Here is a 22891-nt window from a genome sequence, read left to right on the forward strand (position 1 = left end):
CACGTAGCCCCAGTTAGACACTTGAGCACACTAAATTATCAAAGTTGTAACCCACTGGATTAAAACCACATCCCACGTTTATCTTCCGCTATCAGCCAGTGCCCACTGCTTAATCACAGCTACAGGAATCTTTCCCAAAAGCTGGCACTCAGAACCACTGCTCAGAGGCGCAGCAAGGGGCAAGTTCAGAGAGTGAATGGAGATCATGGGACAGTAACAAATGCTATCCGTAGTTTACTGACCTTTCATTAAAGAGCCATGTGAGGCCTCCATCTAACCAACTTCCTAAAGTTAAGAGGAAACACAGAAGAAATAAGCTACAGTAATGAGGACAGCCAAATGAAAACATTACATAGTAGTCAGGATGTCATATAGTTTGAGGTTGCTAGGCAGATGAAGTAAGTGCTCTAAAGATTTCTAAATCTAAGGTTGCAACTGAAGCTTGACATCATCAGTGTCAATCATCATCATCATTCATTAACCTAGAGCTTTTTTAAGAAGTACCAGCTGAAAATGTTTAATAATGATAAACAAAAAAAACCCTAATCTCAAAGTTCATCAGGACATGTATAAATTAATTCTTACAACACTGCTTAGCTGGTCTGATTATAACCTTACTGAACCATAGTCAAGCAAAGCACAGAGAATTGTTAAGGCATATTTAGCCTTTGAATGTGTGAATCATCCAAGAAAGGAACCCGAGTCTCATGCTGTAGACCCTTGCCCTGTTAAATAAACTTTCCCCAATTTGTAAGGCAAATGAATGCTAACATTTTTAAAGGAGACCTTGATATGCTTACAAATTAAAGGAGACAATCCAGAAGAGAAATGTTTATTTTAAAACACAAGAAGGGAAACTGAAAGACTCTGTTTTCCACAGAATGAAAATGCAAGCCCAGCGTAATGGAGAAAATCTGCACACATCCTAAACACACATTTATCTTAACCTTAGTAACCACCTGATTCCCAGAGACTTATGGATGGCTTTTATTCTTAATGTGTGAACAGCAATGAAATGAAAGCTTATAGTAGTGGGTGGTTTGCAAGTGAAAACTTTTTAAAAGTGTCATCTTTGCAAAACGGTCTTCTCATGGAACCACAAAAATAGCAGCTACATCCTCACCTTAATCTATGGGAGTGGTGAGAGCGGAAAAGAGAGAGACTGCTACGTCATTTATTAAGCCTTCAGGTTTAAAGGTCATGGATTACTAGAAGAACGCTGTTCACTGACAAGTAATATTTAATAACAATGATATAAAAAAATTTAAAAGTGGCCAAATATCTCCATGGACGAAAATGGAAACGGCCATAATAAGCAAATAAAATTCCAGAATCTATGGTCTGGCTGGAAACACAGAAGCTTGTTTGGTTTTAAGTTATCACTTCCAAATTTTGACATTTCTTTACAGAAATCCCAATCATTCTGAAAAAAAAAAAAAAGTATCATTCTACAAAAAGTTATCATCTTAGTAAAACATTTAAATATTTACCGGAAATTTCACAGCATAAGCTGCATTTCCTCTCAGGTCTCAGACCTATTCCTCCCAGTTTTGCTGACCACCCTCTAGAAACCTGCTTTCCCAGAGCTACCGCTGGGGTCTGCCAAGCTCCTCACTCGCTGCAGTGAGGAACAGCAAGACGGAGGGTGGAGGTGAAGAGATCTCTCTTCTGTTACTTTCTGAATTGCGAAAGGGATCTATACCTCCCACTAACCAGGGATGCAACCTCCCGCTCCAGCCTCAGTACAGTCACAGGAGTGAGGTTTCACTCCCGGAGGAATCTGCCCACCACCAGCGCTCTCAAATGGCACGCTCTATTTAACTACATCTTCCCCTCGCCTCCACCCTCCCAAACGAATAAAGCTGTCTGGAACAGAAAATTAACTTTTACCCTTTTATCTACACTCATTCGCTTTTAGAAAGAGGGTAGGAGGTTGCAAACAGCACGGCTGAGCGATTTACACCCTGTTGCAAGAAAAGGAAGGACAAGAGCAGTGGCAGCCGGGCTATTCAGCAATTCTGCAGCCCCCTGGAACAGCAGCAGTCGTCCCTGCCGCTTCTCTCCCAGCCAGAGTTTGAGAAAGGCTCACTGTACATTTACAGACAGCTCATTTATTACTGCAATATAATTCACTCTTTTGTGCTGTCCAAACACAGAGCTGACCTTAAAAGCAAACCCCAAGTTATGGCTATGTATTTGTGCTGTCTTACTGTATGCAGTCCCAGCCATACGCTGAAGCTCGGCAATCACCTGACAAAGGCGATCCCTGTCCCAACAAGTTTCTGCAGTCTAGCTGTAAGATAAGAACTGGATGCAAAGTAGAGGTAGAGAAAACAGAAGGCAGCGATGACATTTTCTTCAGTGTCTTTCAAATACTTGGGAACGTGCTGAAAGACATTTATGAATGTTACCAGCAGAAATAAGATCGAGTAGTGATGATGCAGATAAGAAGAAAAAAAAGTCAGTATATTTAACCCTGGCTTTGCGTATTTCCTATGAGGTTAGTTTACAAACAGCTCCCTCTTCATGCCACAACATGAGCAGTTGCCTTTACCACCTAAGTGGTTTGTTAGGTTACTCCTGGTTGTTCACAACACAATATATTCCTACTGTACTGCTATGAAACATCTTTTTCCAAAGCTCAGAATCTCTCTCATATGCCCAGAAAAACAAGGTTTGAGGTCTGTTTCTGCTCATTTTCATTTAATTTAAGGGTACAGATGATGAAAAGCTTAAAGCATACATAGCAGGCAAAATATTTTTGTTCAAGACCTTGGAGTTTCAGAAACAACCTCACCTAACACTATTTACGACACAAACACCATTTTTGTGTATGCTTCCATCACTTTAGGTTGCTTTAGGATGTTTAATATGGCTCACATGCAGGAAGCAAGAAGTCTGCAGGGAAAACTGAATAGTCCTACTGCCTCAGAAGAAAGAAGTCTGATTTACTTTAGGTATTTCTCTAAGGGTAGCCAGAACAGCTGTTTATACCTGTTTGGTAACAAACCTAGTGGTGTTACTCGACACCTCACCTCTCAACAGTCTCCAGTGTGGATTATGGTTCTGATTTTTAAACAGCAAATCCAGAAACAAAATAAAACATTAACATTCTCCAATACAGCTGCTTTAAAAAAAAAAAAATCTGTAATAAATTTGAAGTGGGACATTTTTCTGCTCCAATTTATGCTGCTGTAGATCTGTTCAAACTTCACGGACTTCAAGAAGGCCTCTTAGATACCTACTGAGATCCTCAAGCACAATTTTGTTTCAGCTATCACATCTCAATATTACCAGGAAAAGTTTTCCTTGCTTTTAAGCCATGCTTTCCCTGAGGAGGTCGATCAGAATTTGACACAGCTCTTCCTTTATGAGTGAAAAACCAAAAAGTGAGAAAGTTCATCAGCTCAAAAGTATACCAAATACTAATCACAGTTAAACTTATCACTGCCATAGTCATAGTATTTGTTTTGTGGGAAATTTAAATTGCTGATCCAAATTTTCTAAATGCATAAGGATCAATTCCTAGTCAGAAAGAACAGCATGTGTGCTAACCTGCTTTTAACTACGTTTTAATGTCATAGCAAGACAAATTTCAAAGAAGGAAGAATCTCACTCTGAATATCACTGTTTTATTTTAAATCTGAACTAAACATCTTTTCTCTCTGTGTGGGACATGCTCTGCAGCTAGCCCCAGAGAGGAGAACCTGTTTCTAAATCATCACTCTGTTCATAAGGAAATTAAAAGTAAACTGCCTAAAAATCACGCAGTCATCATCTATGTTCTCTCTTTTGTGCTGAAGATTTAAGACAAATAAATGAAGTATGTCAGCAGTCTTTGTCAGACAGACTAGACTTGCAAACCTGCAGTGCCTATACATGAAGCTGAGGTATTGCTCCATAGCTTTACAGCCACTGATACAGTACACTAACTTCTGGCCTTAAAGCACTAAAGAAAAATACTAATTGTGAGACCCTCCCTATGAGTGAAATAAAAGTCATGAAAAACCTCAGAAGAATGCCATCATTACAGTCTGATGATTAGAGCAGTGCCACAAAATTCAGGATCCTTATACAGGATGGACTCGTACATCCTCTCACATCACAGTTATCTTCTCAATAACATTCCATAAACTTCCCATTGAAGGACCCTGTGAAATTTCTCATCTGCAAAATGCTCACAAAGCACAGCTCTGCTTATCAAACCGTTTCTTTTTGGTGGGTGCCGGAATTCTGTATTGCGAATCAGAGGTACTCTTCCAGAGAACATCTTTACACGCAACTTATGTCAGCAATTTATAGGTATCTTCCTCAGGCACGTAGGTTAACAGCCACAGAAAAAGAGGTTGCAAATGGAAATTAAGTATAATGTGGGAACAAACATTTTGGATACCTCAGCTGTATTGGGACTCCCACCTTTTGAAACTAGGAGGAACTAACTTTCTCCGAGTTAAGCTGTCCAAAAATCCAGTGCACAAGCAGCTACACTTTCACTGACACACCACAAGAAACAACAAGGCGCACATGCAGTCTTCAGAGTTGTCTTTTTAACTAATTGCCTAAAGTGTAGAAAGAGACATCCTCTAACCACAGCACTGGGAAGCAGGAAACCGGGAACAATAAAACTCGATACAGATGGGCTTCCCTTAATCATTGGTGCCACAGCACATATCTGCAAATGTCCAATATCTCCCATTACAAGGCTTCTCCCCACCCCTCTCTCAAGGGGTATATAACTTCGACAGACTGGTTCACCTTGGATGAAGCTTTCCATGCCAGAAACCTGCCTCCTTGCTGAGTTGTTTTAGGAGATTTCAGCAAAAGCATTCCCCCAGGCCTTTTTGAGAAAGAACGCCCTTTTTCCCCTTTGCTCATGCTGAAAAATTTTGGTGACCTTTCCCCCCAGAAGACAAGCAGCCCCAGGCTGACTAGCAGGGACATGAACCATACCCTCACATCTCAAGGAGGGGGAGTAGCAGACAGGGGCATAATGGAGACTTTATGTCATTGTTCAAATCTCCACATATTTGGCCATTTTGGGGGGAAGGTCTCAGTGACCCTCTGTAAACCTTATGCAATGTGGAGAACCGTGTTGTGCAGTTCCAGGGCAGAAGAGACACAACGGAGACCTATAGAAAGATGGGAAGGAGAAAACAGGAACAAAGGGTGACAGACACTAGAAGATGGAGACTGAACGTTAGCAGAACTTAAGAGGGCAGAAAAATTAGGAATGGTGATGAAAACATTGTCAGAAGAAATGAAACACTGAACAAAAAGCTGAGGTATAGAGGGAGAACTACAATGGATCTGGGAAAAAGATTGCGACAAGTTATTTAAGTATCTTCAGACCCACCAAGAGAACTATGGAGAGAGATCTGGAGTCAGCAGACACTGTGAACATGGGAAAGAGAAAGACTAAAAAGTGATAAATCACATGAGGAAATGAGACAACATGAACTCACAGGAGTTGAGGATAGGATTTACTGAGAGAAGACTTAGGACAGATGGGCAGGGAGACCATAGGCAGAAGACTGTGCAGAGAAGAATGGGACTTCCGAGGTTAAAAGGCTTGCATGAGGAATCTTAAATATAAAAAAAGAGAGGCGGTGGACAAAAGATCTGGAGAGGAGATAGGAGAGAGACTTCAACTGGTCCAGTAGTGATGGTTTAAAAAAAGCCACGCTTGGAGTGAAAGAGTAGAGGAACTCATTCACATAAAGGAAGTCTCCCAGATTTCAGATAGATTTCAAGATTCCTGAAGCTCAACCTCTGTTTGCATCAAGTACTTGTGAAATGCACTGACAACACATGCTGCACTCCCCTCTAGTTACGGTATAGATGACAATGACTATTTTACTGATAGGACTTCTTATACCAAATGGCTGAGGTTCATGCAGTGGATCTAGACGTTCTCTAGTTGGGCTGATATCGCTGTGAGAGTGTATTTAATGTAACATGACAGATGCATGCACTGCAACAGCACACTTGCATTATTCCTTCATTTTGCAAAGGTAAAACACAGAAGTGGATGTTGTCTTCTACAGTTACGAGCATTTGTACAAATTATGAATATGGGCTTCTGACTCCTATGTACCATGAAAGTAAAACACATTTTTGTTATAAACTCAGGGACAACATTTTACTCAGGAAAAAAGTTACTGAAGTCAGTCACTCAAATTGAAGTTTATGCCTACTCTAACTAAATTACTACTTGACAAAGTCAGGCTGGGTCCTGAAGAGGAGACGGTCTGCAGGTTCTGCCCTGGCCAGTACACCTGTCAGCATGACACAAGCAGGAAGCAAAGGTATCAGATTTCTCAACACAAACTTGCCCAAAACACGCTTCAAGCCGTACTAATTCAAAATTTTAATTATACTTAACAGATCATCTGATAAAACATACCAAACAATGGAAAAGTTCACTCTGTCTTTGTTACAATGCTTGCCTGTGCAAGAATCATGGCAGCGTACCTCAAAACAATCATAATTCAACTGTTCTTTCAGGTCACAGACAAAATGGCTGTAAGGACTAGAAAAGTAGTTGTTTTTAAAGCATATCTTGAGGCAAAAGGAACCAAAAAGTGCCTGTATGGCCTCCTCTTACTCATCCTAAGCCCATGAAATACTTATCAGCAATTTAATAGAAAGCTGGAGAACCTCAGCAGGTCTACAGTATCAGTTAAAGATCACATTAGCCATGTCCTGTGAAGTTGATTTCTACATGTGTCTAGCATTTTGGTGCTGTTAAGAACAAAGACCACACAGATACTCAAAAGCCAACAGAAGTTATGCCTTTTTAGTTGATTTTTATTTATTTACTTATTAATGACCTAATAGCTTTAGGTCAATAAAGGCATCAAAAAGGGTGAAATTCTGTTCTCGCCCATTCACTCCATAGTCTTTTATGCCAAGCATGGTAACTCGACATGTTCTAAGTATAACATAGGCTGAAAGGACACTGCCCGAAATACTATGCTAGGCTAAATCTTAATGAGCTGACTTTCGATAAGATGACTAGTACCAGGATCCTACACGCAATTTCACACCATCCATGTTAATGGGTCATTTGTGTACAACTAATCTTGGAAACCAGTTCCAGGCACACGAAGGACAAGAAGGTAATCAAGAATAGCCAGCATGGATTCACCAAGGGGAAGCGGACCACCCTGATAACCATCTACAATGAAATGACTGGCTTGGTAGATGAGTGGAGAACAGTGCATATTGTCTACCTTGACTTCAGAAAGCCTTTTGATGCTGTCTCCCATAAGATCCTCATAGACAAGCTGATGAAGTATGGGCTGGATAAGTAAACAGTGAGGTTGATTGAAAACTGCCTGAACCGACAGGCCCTGAGGGTGCTGATCGAAGGCATAAAATCTAGTTGGAGGCCAGTAACTAGCAGCATACCCCCGGGGTCCTGTTTAAGATATGCATTAACGAGCTGGATGATGGAAAGAGCGTAGATGTATTAAAAAACAAAACAAACACCCCCCCCCCCAATCCTCTCAACTCTCCCCCAAAACAACCCCTCTCAACCCCCCCAAAAAGCTTGACTGTGCATCACAGGCAAACATGCTTTGCTTTACACCAGAAATTTAGAGAACAGATTCTCAGTTCTAGCTCTAGAACCTATTTCAAAGCCTGGAAATAACAGTAAGACCATGTTCTTTTTAACTACATTTCCATTGTCTACAGATAAGGTAGCATCAGCAAATCCCCACTACCAGGAGACAAAAAGCAATCGGCTAAATCTGTACCAACAGTTCTCAGCTAGGGATAGAGGGTGATTAAAATAGTACCTATTCATTTCTCCCTTTTTGTTCTTATGCCATCCTCAGTCTGCCATTTCTTCAGCTTTTGAGCTCTTTGTACCTGGGTTGCCCTGCTTGTCTTCCTCCCTCCCCCTGCAAAAAAAACCCCAAAACCCCACCCCAAAACAAAAACACCTTTTTACTATTTTTAGTCTGTGTACATAAGCTGCTGTATTGCAGTCAGCTGCACAACTCACTAGACAGCTCCAGTTCCAACCAATTTCATACTCCCCTCAACTTTCCACTTCTTGGGTTTTCTCTCATTTCCTCATATTGTTTTCCCTCTAATGATTTTCTCTGTCCACTTAGCACTGGTTCATTTGCTTATGCTCTCCTCCACCAGCTCCCACCTTCATGTATCTCTTCAGTTCCCACACACTTCTTGGCCAGCAGTTGTCCTTTGATCCTTCCCCAGCTCCCCTTTTCCCATTCTCATCCCATTTCCTAACCGGCTGCCAAAATTTGACCCATGTTTATCTGGAAAATAAGACAGATCAAGCCGTTTCCCTTCATCTTATTTTGGCTCAGCACCAGTCAGCTGGCTGCCAAACTAAATGGCCTCAAGTCATAGAGGCCCGGATAATCAAAGCCTGCAAGGCTGCGACATTCCTGCAGATGTCTGTGGAGTCTTCCCATCCTTCTCACAACCACCACCCTTGGTTAGGTCACTTACTGCAGCATCGCTAAGGCAACTTGTGGAGAAAAGAAGCCTGAGAAACATATAAAATGGGCTCCTCTGTAACATGCTTCCAGTCACACCTCCCTCCTCAAAGACCAAGCAAAGAACACACACAGCCTGAGGCAGCTGGTTCCCCACTGTCCTCGCCATTTGGGAAGGAGCTCCTTTAAGCCCTCAGATCCTCAACATCTACCTAAGAAAAGCCCCACTGCCAACCACTCCATCTCTCAGATAGGCTGTCTACTGCCACACAAAGCTTTCAAGATTCATTATTTATCAATTGCTGTAGGAAATACACTGGGGTATTTCACAGGTAAATTCCTCCTGTTCTTCCATAACTTCAAGAGCATTTGCCACATTTACTCTGCAGCTACTGTAGCAACGCTTAAAGTATTTCTAGCAAGCACATGTTAGCCTTCCTACTTGTAAATGGAAAATCTGCTTCAAGATTTTAACAATAGTGTCTATTTCCTCAAGTTGTATAGTTTACTGCATAGGAGGATGAGTGAGAGCTAAGGTTTCCAAAACCACGGAGGTCATGCCTAGTGAACGGTGACTACGCATGGAAGCTGGCTGGCTTCTGCAGCATATGACAACCTTAAACACTCCAAAATGAAACTTGGGCAACAGTGAAGGTAGACAAACAGCAGCAGCTACAGAAACCAATAAAGTCCTGCAGAAAAAGCCTTCTTTGTGAGAACTCCTGGGGGATGGGGGTGTTTAATCATGATGTACATTTCTGTTATCAAAGCCTTAGAGTTTTTTCCCCATTCATTGCTTGGGGGCCCAAGCAGGTTGGAACTCGGGGTGGGGAGAGTGTCTACAGCTGACTGATACCTCCTTTTGCAGGTGACCGTATACAGCTACCTAAAGCTATATATTCTATAAAGACTGCATCAAATGTGTGCCTCCCAAGAAATCCTTCTTTGTGGGTAGTCCTACACACACAGGTTAACTATGCGGATTACAAACAACAGCTAAGGGACTTGTCATCTTCAAAAACACAAGAGAACATGACTGATGGCACAGTTACAAGTACACGGAGTGAGCAGAACAATCCACAGAAGGACTCATCCATATTTTTCCCTGTACTAGAAAGGGAAATAAAAGATACAGTTCATCTGGGGATTGGACAAAAACTTCACTGCTGCTAATAAATGCTACACCCATTTATTATCACCACCCACTCAGAATTAGTATTAAAGAAAATGTAATTTCTTTATATAACAGCCAAACGATAGGGTTTTCCAGCAAATACACATGCCATATTCAATATTACAGGCCAAGGACATGGAGTGAACAGACTGCAGCTGTGAACCGCATGAAAGAGAGAGAGAAAAAGGCAGGAAAGAACTTGCAGGACTAGGATTTGGTGAGGGGGAAAAGATCAATAAGTGAGACCTTTCAGATAAAGCATTTCAAGGGGCAAACAAGCTGTCTGCTGCTTGCTTCTTGCTATACATTCTAGGAAACTGAGCATTGTATTTTTTTTTTGTAAATAAACATTACTGCAAAGAGTTTACCACACTTTGTTCACTACAGCTGTCAACCGTAGAATTGTGTTTCAGTTATTTCTTCATGAACACATAGTAACAGCTTAGATTTATCTAATCAAATAAAAACTAGAAACATAAAAGAACAATGATGTTATACTCATTTATAAAGACCAGCAAATGCCAACTCCATTATCAGGTCCATCTGTCCTGCTGTGAAATCAATGTAAAAAAAATAGCCTTATGGAACAGTTAACGCCATGCTAACCAAGACTCCTACCTTCACAATGCTTTTCAGATCCTGCACATACATCCTCTCCGTCTCCAGAATCTCTTGGACGACTCTGTCTACGTAGAGGAGCTTGGGACTAGTGGGCTCTGTGACCAGGGACATTGCACAGTTTTTGCTCGCTCCTTTTGCTTCTGCTTTCCTTGGCACGCTTAGCCTTTTTTCAAGGCTTTCCTCGGGATCCTCTTGCTCCGCAGGGGAGTTTTTGCGTGGCTTGTTGCTGGAAAATCGCCTGGCTGGGACCAGTTCTAGCTTGATGGCACCCGTTTCTTTATCCTGGTTGAAGAAGCCCAAGTGGCTGTTTGAAACCAAGGTCATTCTGCTTCCAAAGGAGCAGTGGCTGTCCCTGGAGGAAGCAGAGGAGGAAGTGGAGCTAAAGCTGACGGGACGGTCACTGTCTGACAAGTCCATGGTTTTTTTTTCACAGTAGTGGAAAGGTCTGCTCTCCTTGTGCAAATCTTCCCCTTTTGTCTTGGTGTCAAGAGCCTCTGTCACAGCTGGTAAAACATCAAGAGGCAAGTGGAAGTCATCTAAAAAAATAAACAGAAGTAGTGGGTTTACTGGTGCTGCTTCACATAATACAAAAGTTGACAACAGATACTTTTAAATCTTTTTGCATACAAAACTAGCACAACTCTATTTTAACTAAAATACAACCAGAACAACGTGAGTTGGGGGTCGCTGTGGCACTAATGCTTTTTAGGTGGTGGGGATCCCCCCCCCAGGGGCTATTATACAGGCACCACATACCTCCTGCTCAGATCTGTGCCTCTGGCACCTCCTCCTCGTGCCAGTGTGCTGGGCTTGGTGCTAGTGCCTGCGTTGCCCAGGCTCAGTACAGGAGAGAAATAAGACTCAAAGATTTTCCCTAAGGTTAAAAAAAAAAACAAAAAACCCCAAATAAAACCAAAAAAAAAAACCCAAACGAAAAAAAAAAAACACAACAAATCTCTGTTGGGAGCAGCCCCTGCTACCTCCAAACCCTGGTTTGGAGGCCTTGGAAAACTCAAGAATCACACAGTGATACCAGACAGTATCTTTCGTTTTGAATACTGTAAGGCCAACAGCCAAACAAAAACTAAAAGCCGTTATCAATTACCAGCTCTGTGGCTTGTACAAAAACACTAAAACCGGAACGATTTCCCAATGAAAATAACATAGCTTCTGAAAAAAGAGTTCCCGCAGGAAAGAGTGCTGCCAAGTAATTCAGTTTTCTACTGGGAAAATAAGTCATTCTAAAACTGTTCAGCTCAAGCCAGAATATTACCCCCTGCTGAACTGACCCAAAGCTGTTTTTCAAATCAGTGCAATAACAAAGTAAGATGTCTGTCTTCCTGTCGGCATTTCAATTCTACTTTCTTTTTTATTGCCGAAATGCCCTGCAGGACAGTGTCCTCGATGCAATGCAGATTTCTCTCTGGCCAAGTTGTGCGTGATGCACCATGAAAATCTGCAAAAGCAGCTGCAGGTAAATTCAATAGTTGAAGGTTTTGTTTCAGCAAGAAGTGTCCACCCAAAAAAGCCTCGCCTCAAACTTAAAGAATTTCTGAATGTCTGTCCTGTGCAAACCAGAAACTTGTGACAACTTAGGAAGAAAATCAGTTCTGAAGCTACCCACGCCATGGTAGTTTAGTCCTTATTTTACTCCAGTGACAACCTCATTTTTCAAAAATCATACCGACAATTACAGCTCTAGACAGCTGTTTCAGGAAAGAAACCATAACGTCAGTAAGCTGCAAACTAAACCCGCCCAACCTTTAAGGTGGCCCTTCTTAAACTGAGGCAGACTCGCCGTGCAATTACAAGCAGAAACCTCCTGGACACGGCTCCTGCTGCACCTCGTCTGGGGGAGAGGGGAGGGAGAATTTCATTCAGAGCAGAAAGCCACTCTCTCCTTTTACAAAATCAAACACTACTATTAAATTAAAAATAAAAATATCCAATCCAAAGCAAACAAAAAAAAAGAAAAAAAAAGAAAAAGCACGGAGAAGAATGCTTGATTTATTCGGCCTATCTTGAATGCGTAAGATTTCATTTGTACATGAGTAATTAATATTGCCATTTCAGTGATGATAGTATTAGCTTTCTGTTAAGAAGTATTGCCCTCAAGGTAACATGTGGAACTAACACAAAGTAATTTGCTCATTACATGGGTCAGAAATTGGCCATTAGATTAGTAACCTAATTTGGCACCTCTGTACCCCGGGTTTTACCTTGAAGTCTGAAAATCTACAGCCTTTCTTTGGGCCAGGTTCTTCTGGTTTTTGCAGCATAGAAGTGTATTTTCTTACCCTTCTTGAATAAACCACATCAAGTACAAACTCCAAAACAAAATCTAAAGCAATAAACCAGGAAAATATTTAAAACCGACAAATGCAGTGAGGTTCTCTTGTTTCCAAATGAGTATGGACAAAGATGTTTACCTTCCTATTGCTTGTGATAAGAAAGTATGCATTTCTGATAAGGAAAAATGTATTTTTTGTTATCAGCTTTGGATCATTTTTCACGTTCAGTTAGAAAGCACACTGTTGCTGTGCAGATGTAAACCCCCTTGAAAAATGCACAGGATAAACAAGATAACAGGGATACCCTTCCGCTAACTTACTCCAAGATATTTTACTAAAATTACATGACAAAGAAACACCTGATTAGCCACATTTAGGGAGGGAAATAAAGGGTTCCTGTGACATTCCATTACTCCATGCTCTTTTCTTCCTGTTTCACTGATACGCGGTCTGCCTCTCAGATAACCTGAAGGCATTAATATGTAATATTTGCTTCACAAACATTGTCAAGCTCATTAATATAAAAACCAAACAAAACACGGTTCAGGTCAATGAAATTGGAGTCAGAATAAATGTTAAAAGTAGTTTTTCATAAGACATACTTGTAGCCAGAAACATTGGGAGATCTTAACATGTCTTAGAAAAACACCACACACAAACCCCCCTTATTGTCTTTTTTAACAACAATATCATTGCTTATTAAAAAACCAACAAGGATTAGTTGTAATAGTTAAAATGGGCTTCCTCTTTAACACCTGTATTCCCACTGACCTTGGCAAACCCCAGGCACCTGCTAGGCACGGCTAATTAATTGCATGCAACAGTTGACTCAAGTGCCTCCATTTTTTATACAAATGACTACTCTTGTGCATTTCTACATAAATTACACCAAGCAAACTATTTCCTACTTGAAAATCTTGGTCTGTTTTGTCCTCAAAGCCTCACCCTGACTGCTAGCCTCAAAAGTTATTTTTTACTTCATTCTTACTCCTTTCCCAGCCAGGTGTAAATTGATCATTTGGCTTCTCTGTGGACAGTTTTTGCTAAAATTTTGTCCATTACGTCTCTGACCAGTGAAACACGTTTCTCAGGGTCCATGCAGATGGCACCTACGCAGCTGGTGAACCCAGCAGAAAGGCAGGACCGAGGGACCGGGGATTCCAGCGTGGCACAAAACCAGGAAGCATCTTCCTTTCGTCAGCTGGCAAGTCCTCTACCAAACTCCTTTTACCCAGCTCACGGAAGCCAGGACCTGGTGACAAGCCCTGGCTCTGCCCAGCCCTCAATTTCTGCCTCAGCTACAGGTAGCTGTTACAAACCCATAGCCCTTCCCAGTAATGCAGGATCTCCACATCTTCCAAGGCTTCACAGGTTTATCTTCAGGAACCCCTCTGAGACTAGGCAGCATTAGCACCGCTGTTGAAATCAGGAACAGGTATTTTAGATTATTTCTGCAGTCACAAGACCATCAGAAAAGGCAGCAGCTGAATCCAGTTCATTACCACAGCCACATGCCCACCCTCTTTTCGCTTGTCAGGGTCTGCATTTCGGAGCTCTGGTATAGTTTCACCACAAAGTTCACTCTTGCGCCAGCTGCCCAAGGTCTGTACCAACTGCCCCATGAAAAATTCACAGGTCAATTAATAAGAGTGAGGGGAGAGGGGAACAGCCTGCCCCAAGATTGCCCTCCATGTATCATAACTGACCCAGTGCCTTTGCAAACCCTGTAACCTCTTACAAATTTCTGTCTTTGATGCAAATGTACTATAAAAAGCAAGTTCATTTCTCCCATACCCTGTGGCATTGATTTACACACACACCCCCAGCAATTGGAGCAGCAGCACCCACAGGTGCATTCACCAAAACTCAGGCTGCAAACAGTTTCTGTGACTGTAGGTACCCCCAGACCCTCGGGGACGCACGCGCTCTGAGCAAGTCTTGTATGCCCTGACCCGGTTCACTGCTTTCTGTGTTAGGTGTTCTTTTGTTTACTGAACCTATTCAATGACGAACCAAAATTATATTGAGAACTTTTGTGAGCTGTGAATAACGGCATTTAACTCAGTCTGGGGAGGAGGAAAAAAAAAATCTTCAATTTGCATACTTTAATTAAGGAATAACAGTAATTACTTGTTAGTTCAGCACTGAAAGGAGGATAATTACTACTTGTCCCTACTCATAAGGAAACATGCTCCCCGAACAAGGCCATTTCTTGTTGGTGCCTTTGCATGAATTCAGTTAGCCTCTCCCCCTCCCCAGCCCCCGCAAACCTCCTGCTCCCTCCTGCCCCCCCGACACACACACACAAGCATGGCACAACCCCAGAGCACTCCCCAGCAAGAACAACAACAACACGGCCCTACTCTACAGCCGTGCAAGAGCAAGAAACACTCACGTTTCACCCCAACAGGCAACTGTAGTATTAGTGACAACATCGAAGGCACATGCAAAGCAACTACCTTGGCGTATCTCATGTTTTCAGCGTGCAGTCATAAACAAGTTCTCACCAAAAATGCCTACACTTCTTCTATCACTCACTTTTCTTTAACAAATACCTCCTTCCTGTAACTATATTCATGGTAATGATAAATGGTTTTCCATTATCTCTGCAGCTTTGGCTATGCTAGAACATTAGCATACAATGAGAGATAAAGTGCTTTAAGGCAGTTTTATATTTAAATACAAAGATCCCCGAACCCTATCTAAATATAGGTGTTTATTCCTCCAAGTTGTTTACTGCACGTGGCATTTTACGGCATACTGCATGACTAAAAGCTCATAAGTCATTTTATATCCATAATTAGTATTGCTGTTGCCTTTCTCCTGGCATGAAAAAGAGCACCTCAGATGTTATCTACAAAGTCACCATTACCAGAAATTACAGGCTTCACATCCTCTGGAAGTTCAGCTATGTAAAAGTGATGAGACTACAAGAAATCTTTCCTGTATTTTCCTTGAGATATTTTCATATTTCAAATAGAGCATTCACACTGTGGATACAATTAAACAAGACTGTTTAGAACAATTTCTACATTCAGCACTGGAATTGAGAAACATAAGTGCTGTACAACTGCCTGACTAAGATTAAAATACATTCACTACAAGAATCCAAACATGATCTTAAATACACTCCCCATATCCTTCTGCACTGAATATTGTTCAAGTGAAGGTCAGCAGATTTTTTAATTACTAAATTTGGCACACAAACACATATCATTTCTGAAACTAACACACTCTGTGAACAAAATCACATTTGAGAGCTACAATATTTGCAGGATTAGATCTCTAGTCTGAACTGTCACAAACTATACGCTGCCAAGTACTTTAACTGAACTCCCATTTATTAGAAATCTTACAACAAGGGGGGAAAAAGTCACCAACTAATGTGCTTCTGTCTGTCAAATTACTGCCCCCCCCGCCCCAAGCAGAATAGCCTCTGTCACAACCAAGCACGCTAACGTCCGAGAACATTATTGCAAGGGAAAACCCTCGCCGACAGTATCTCACCACCGAGGAATGTCTCTGGCTCCTTGCACCCAGGACGAACAAGTCCTCTCTATTTTTCCAATCCTCTCCGAACAACTCACGACCTACCTGTGCGGCAGAGGAGAGACGCACGCTCTGCCTTCAGCTGTTCCCGCATTACCTCATTGGGCACTCAGGTAAAATGAGAAGCTCTTACTAGTCTGTACAGCTCCTTCGCCAGAAATATTGCATGAGTCAGCTTTTATCTATCAAAACCCTAAACACAAAGGCTTTACAGAAACCTGATTCACAACTTTCTCACCGCCTTTTTCCCAGCGCACCGACAGTCTTCGGCATCGCTAAGAGCTTTAAATGAAACATGACATCATGCAATTCAGGGACAGGACAATGGCCATCACTGTGGGTAACTTTAAAACGCACACTTCACTGAGCAACACCCACTAACTTCCATTTTTCCAGGCACAACGCTGTGAAAACATCAAATACAGCCCCCGCTTCCACAGCATTTATTACGCTGTGCTCCTTGATTTGCAGACAATATCGATAAGCATGTAAAGCAAATAAATCACCTGCTGGTATTGTGAAATTTCTGTGTTTATGGTAGAAACTCCCATGAACCTGTGACATAATAGGGTGATCCTTGGCAATAGGATCATTCTGGATCCTACTCTGCCCCAACATAAACAGGAAGAGGCTTTTGCAGGGCGCTTGCAAAGCTTCAGTGTTTTGTTTGGTTTTTTTAAAGGGAGAGAAGAAAGAGTTTTGGAAGAAAATATGAAAAATCAAACCATCAGGTGCTCTGTGCTAAATCACAATGAAGCAAAGAAAAAAAAAAAGTTTTGCAGGGAAGGGGATAGTGAGAGGAGAAACAGGAGAAAGATGAAGAAACAGAGAAAAGGAGAAAAATGGATATAGATTGGTGCTAACCGGTGGGAAAGCTGTTGGGTCTCTTGGCCTGTGGAGGGGGTGATGTGTTTCTGTCTTGGAGCTGGGAGGCAAAAGTAGTCGAGAGTACCCTGCTGCTGGCACCACTTTCCAGGTGTGCTCTCACAGCTGCATGCTCAAACCTAGCCCACAAAGAGATACTCTATCTTTAAAATCATACTTGAAATTCACTCCCTCTCTCCTTGTACATAACATGCCCTCAGCTTCGTTCTGAGTTTTCCTAAAGAGCACAATCCTTGAACAACGCCTTTCAGCAAGAAGCTGGAGGTAGGAAAAGGAAGCGAAGACAGCCTTGAGACCATTCGCAAAGCTGTGAAACACTTTGATCTGAGTGTTGGGGCCGTCGGGGTGAAAGTCCCTTTCACCCAGGCTAAAAGATCAGGTGTTTACAACCCGCTGCCATGTCTGAGATCACTGAAATAGGCTCGCTCTCAAACACATTCTCCTGTAGTTTTTGAGTTGTTGGTTGTTTGGGGTTTTTTAACATTTATATATTTGCATTAAGAGACACACATACACACGCACACTTTTTGCAAGATCTGTGCAATACTTCAGAGCCACCATGTACCTATAAGTCCTGGACACACTCACAGACACAGGACAGCCAACACTGGTCCCAACATCCTTTATGCATAGTGCAGCACCCAGGTACTCAATCAAATAACCTGAATGTGGCAAATTTACCATACATTTGCTGTGCTCCACATTCACACACATTTCTGTCAGGAACTAATGATTCACAGCTCTGGACCTTTGCTTCCTCACGCCTCATGCCCACCTCGCCTGTGGAGCTTTTATCACCTCTGAGGGAGGTTTTAATTAACTTCTGGGCAGTCGTGTGGAGCATCCACCAGACACAGGGCATGGCTTAGTCACTTCTGTGAAGCCCTATGACATACACACAATACCAGCAAGCTTTGACATGTAGCAATGACAAACCTCCTGAACTCCAAAGGCTTGAATCAAGCCCGGTGACAGACTGACCCAGAGGCAGTCGGTGACAGAGAGCTTCCCACATCTGCTTCATCAGGCTAGGTGTAAGCAAAGGTTGCAGCGATGCAGCACGAGCTGCTGGTCTGAACCAGCACAGCGAGTTCTCATGAATATTACTGTGGGTGGGGGGAGAGAGGAACAGAGCTGAGGTCCTTTACTTTGCTCTGCCCTGCTCTTTCATCTCTGCACATCCACATTTGGCCTTAGCTCTCCCTTACATCCTCACATGTAAGTCAGCAGAAGTTTACCCCATACAAGAGGATTTCCCCAAGAACAATCCCTCACCCCCCATCACTTTAAATATGCATAGCACTGACAGCTGTCAGAGCAGGAGACTAGAAACTCAAAGCCTTCTCTGTTTTACTGTCCGACATCTGTCACCAATGAAATAGTACATAAATGTGCCAGAAAAATAATGGTTTTGCCCTACTTCTCATTTTCTAACATTTCATATCCCCTGGGTTTGGCTTTTATCTGCATTATCTTTTAGGAGCTGGAATTCTGTCCCTTCCTCTGCCCCATCTCCTCCTTTCTCCCGCTGTACAGAGTGCCGTAAGACCACATTATTAATACACCAGGATTAAGAGTTGAGAACGGTGACCTGGTTTTGGTTTGGAACAAAGCCTTGATTTTTCTAAATTTGAACAATAAGTGGAGTTTATAGAGGTTAGGAATGATGTTATTCTCTAATTCCCAGTTGGCTAAGAATTTACTGAACAATTAAGTTATCCTCAGCAAGATTTAAAAAAAAACCCCATAACTCAACCACAGGGTACATTCAGGCTTAAGGACACACTGACATCTACACTGAAAGTGCAATGTAATGTATTAATAACTCTCTGCAATGCAGTAGCTATTTAATCTGTATACAGTACTGCAGAGACACCTAACAAAAGAACAAGCCATCACATGCTGCTGATGTACTGCAACACAAACAGAGCATATAGATCCAATGCTCCATTTATAGACCTTTTAAAAGAATTATTTTCCACCTCCTTGTTAATTCTGAAGGCTTGCTTCCCTCCTCCCTTAAAAAAGATGGCCTGGTTCTGTAAATAAATCTCCAAAGCAGAGGAAATGAAAATTCAGTGAAGACGCGTAGGTATGAGTGTATACGGAAGAGCAATACCCCAGATGATAATGCAACCAAAGCTTTTACATCCTTTTCTTCTCTGCCCATACTGGCACGTAGTGAAGAAGACTAAGCAGTAATTGTTCAACATGATGTTGCTTGTATTTTTAAGCGTTTTTACATTCGAACTTCAGTGCCATGAGCTGAATGAAAACCCACAAGGACTCTTCTTTCCGCGCAGCGCCATACAGGATCAGGCCTTGCTGCTGGCGCACTACTAGTGTCTTTCCATCCTACGCCCCATCACTGCAACAGTGCTTGGACATCAGGTCTGGTTTTTACTTCTTCCTGGACTAGTCTACTCCTCTGAGGAAACGTCCTGTCATGCCAACATACTACTGCTAAGGCAAGTTTTCAACTTTTTCTAACCCAGCTAAATTTGCTGCCGCAGTTCACAACCTTTCAAAGCCCATTGCAGCACAAGCACACTGGCGGTCTTGGCTAGGCATCCCCAACACAGCACAAGATGCTTGTTGCTTTACCAAGAACATTGGGATGTTTTTAAGATTAAAAACTGTTAACTGTCCCATAGCTAGCAACGTAAAGTAGGCAAAATGAACTTTAGAGGGATGCACAGTTTCAGTAGAAGGAAACATAGCATCTAGGAATCATTCTTACTAGTTACACTGAAAAATATAATTATGTGACCACAAAGAAGTCATCTTCATACAACTCACCTCTTGCAATTTAACAAGAACTCATAACTACAATATCTAGCACAAACAGAGTAGTTCTTTTAAACTTATTTTAACAGTCTGTTGTTCACTTCTGCCACTGAATTTTCCATTGATTTACAAACCTTTCCAGTGAAAATCCTGCCTGAAAAAAACCCCACATTTTGTAAAAGCCAGTTCTCTGGAATAGCTGACTTTGTTAGATGCCAAGTAGAAGTGAGTTTCAGCAGCTTTAAATAATTCATGTTTTTCTTTAAATCCAGCTAAATGATTTCTCCTGTTTGCTCTTGAACTGGAGGCACTTACTGGAACCTCCTCTGCACCTCAGGAAGTTTAGCAACTAGAATTTTGAAACAAAACTGAAATAATAACACCAGACTCATATAACAGCTGTTTGCATTTGCAATAAAATAAAAAATTTCTTCTGGGTTTCCTCTCTCGACTAAAAATAAAAGCTGCAGAAAGCAGTATTCATGTTTACACCTTGGGGAGAAGAATCCTTAAATTCTATGCAGGTTGTAGCTAAGACACACTGATGGTCTGGCTCCACCATAGATTGGCTCTGGCATTTCAAGTCATCAGTCATTTTGTTAAGCCCACCCTGCTGAAAGGGAACAGGAGGTATTAGTATTTTGAAACCTCACAGCACTTTCAATGAAAATAAATAAAAAGAAACTAAGCAGATGTTCAAGTTCAAACATACTGCAGCTCTTCTCACTATGTTGCTTCTATAGTTAAGTATGGTATTTTACATAAATAAGGTCAAGAAGACTAAGACTGCTAAACGCCGACAAAATAACTGATCACAGCAGAAAAATCAAGGTGTCACATTGCTGCCACATACAAGAAAACTAAAAAACACAGTCACCCCAGATCTTCATTTTTTATTTTCTACTGATGATCCTATCACATCCCGACTGCTATTTAGCTCGATGTGGTCCTTCCCTACCCCTCCCTTCCCTTCCTTGTCATTAAGCTTTAAGGAATCTCTGCAAAAGCCATTCCAATAGAACCATGCTTGTGATGAAAAAGTGGCTTCACAATGCTTTCAGAGTTGCTTTAAGGGCATTCTACAGTGCGTGCAATACTTCCTACTACTTTTTAGCTGTTATTTCATGAAGACAAACCATTGAGAACGACAAAATTCCTGTCTCAAAGATGCAGAACTTTCCTTAGAGCTCATGTATGCAAGAAGCAAAGCAGGAATTGAGATGATTTGGGATCACTGCAGTGTCGGTGTATAGAGCAGCGTAGCCTCTGCACCCATGCATTAATGGTGTTAATGCCCGCAACGCTTACTGACACATCAGTATTCAATAGCGAACAGTGCCAAGAGTCACACTTCAGAAGCTACAGGGCAAGAAGGAAGCAGATTAGAGGCTTGGACTTGCTTATAGTGAACATTCGGTGCATAATTCACAGCAACTGACTTACTGAGTCATAAGCCTTTCTCTGCACTTTCTTCTTATTAGAACAATAACATGCTTAATTTGAACCAGAAAGACAGGCATTTTATTAAAGCTACATATATTGCAGAGCCCCTATGCGTTCTTTACCAACAGCTACAGAAAAATAATCCTATGGACTTAAAAGTATTAAAATTCTCTAACATCCCTATTCAGAGGTATTTTAATTGAGTTTTTATACACACGTAACACCCTACAAAGAAAGTCAGTGAAAAGGGAGCTTCAGATTTCTAATGACCATTGGTTTTATTATGCAATTTTTTGTCAATCTGGAGGAAGAAAACCTGACAGACAAGAGAAACCTCATTCCTAAAAATGTACCACTACATGTTTTACAGCAAGGTAGGAGAAATTTAAAACATTCATGAAAAGACATCAGGTAACAACTGTCTGCTACCATCCTTCTGCTTTCCTGACTTTTACAGTCAGTACCATATTACTTTTCTTTTGCAGCCTTCAAACACTCTTACACAGGCCAGTTTTCAGACTGCTTGTTAACTATAACAAACAACATCTAAAACCATCCATGTGGCCCAAACAACTGCCGGTATTCAGTAAACAATTCAGAGGAGCTTTCTCAATGTTTAGACCAGAGACAGGGAAAACAGAAACTTGGACTCCCATTTAAATCCTCTCGGTACAGCAAAAGGAGTTATTTTTCTCAGATTTCTCCTTCACGCTGCATCTTTCTTCCAGATAGGGACATTCAATCCCACCATTTTTCTTGTTGTTTGGGTTTTCCACTTGCTTGTTTTCTTTGAGAAAGGAGTAGCAAATCCCTCCCTATTTAGATATCAGAGCTGGGATCCAAATCAAAATCTCAAATCCAAAATACACAGCCTGGACTTGGAGAAACTTGGCCACAGAAGCAAACGCTACGATCCAAGATGAGTGAGGGTGGGGGCGTGAGGAGGGGAAGATGTATTAATTCTGCGGTGGAACTGCAGGGTTTTCCCAACAAGCCGTGCTAGACAACAGTTCCTTTTGTTGTGCCTGTTTTTATAGAGAACATCAAAGGTTTCCAACTCCGTACCCTATACGCATGGGTACTTACAAGGTAATTCGGTGCATGGCTCTTAATGCTACTCCATTCTCACAACTTACTAGTCTGTTTATTTTTTAAAAACCTCACACAGTAAAACCTTTTCCCCCCCCCCCAAAACCTGCAATCAAATTAAGAACATTAAGCTGTAAATCCTCAGTGAATTATCTTCTGTACGCCCATGCTTTTCCTTAAATCCAAATGTCACCTTCTAACTTCCCCCAGGGAAAGCTTTCCCTTAACATTCAACCATGAAATTCATCAAAGAGGTGAGGGGAAAAAACCCCCTTCCCCTGTCTCTCCTCCCTCCCATAGGTAGGCAGCTGAGCTGTAAGATCCCTGCAGGGGACTAACCACCTACAAGCATGAAGCTGGTATAGTAAAAGAGCAGGCGGGAACGGCTGACCTCCCCTAGGCTTCTTCCAGCCCCCTTACAAGGAGGCTACAAGCTGAAAATCGGTTTCCCTCGGTCTGTCCCGACATCCCAAGAGCTCCGAGACTTTTCATGGCCAAACAATGCCGTGCATTCACTATTGAGCTCCGAGGCCCAGTGACACACTGAGAGGCCACTACACTGGTATTATTCCACTACT

At 41.8% G+C, this 22891-nt stretch overlaps 1 protein-coding gene across 2 annotated transcripts in view; it reads right to left on the reverse strand.

Moving 5' to 3' along the window:
* Positions 1-22891, reverse strand: part of PLEKHG1 (pleckstrin homology and RhoGEF domain containing G1) — a 135822-nt gene that overhangs the window by 39814 nt on the left and 73117 nt on the right. For both annotated transcript variants that reach the window (XM_054821370.1, XM_054821368.1), the window contains one exon: positions 10267-10805. In XM_054821370.1, coding sequence (XP_054677345.1) covers positions 10267-10805 — 539 coding nt within the window. The remainder of the gene's footprint in view (positions 1-10266; positions 10806-22891) is intronic.

Source organism: Grus americana, chromosome 3, assembly GCF_028858705.1.
Source record: "Grus americana isolate bGruAme1 chromosome 3, bGruAme1.mat, whole genome shotgun sequence".
Classification (NCBI taxonomy): Eukaryota; Metazoa; Chordata; class Aves; order Gruiformes; family Gruidae; genus Grus; species Grus americana.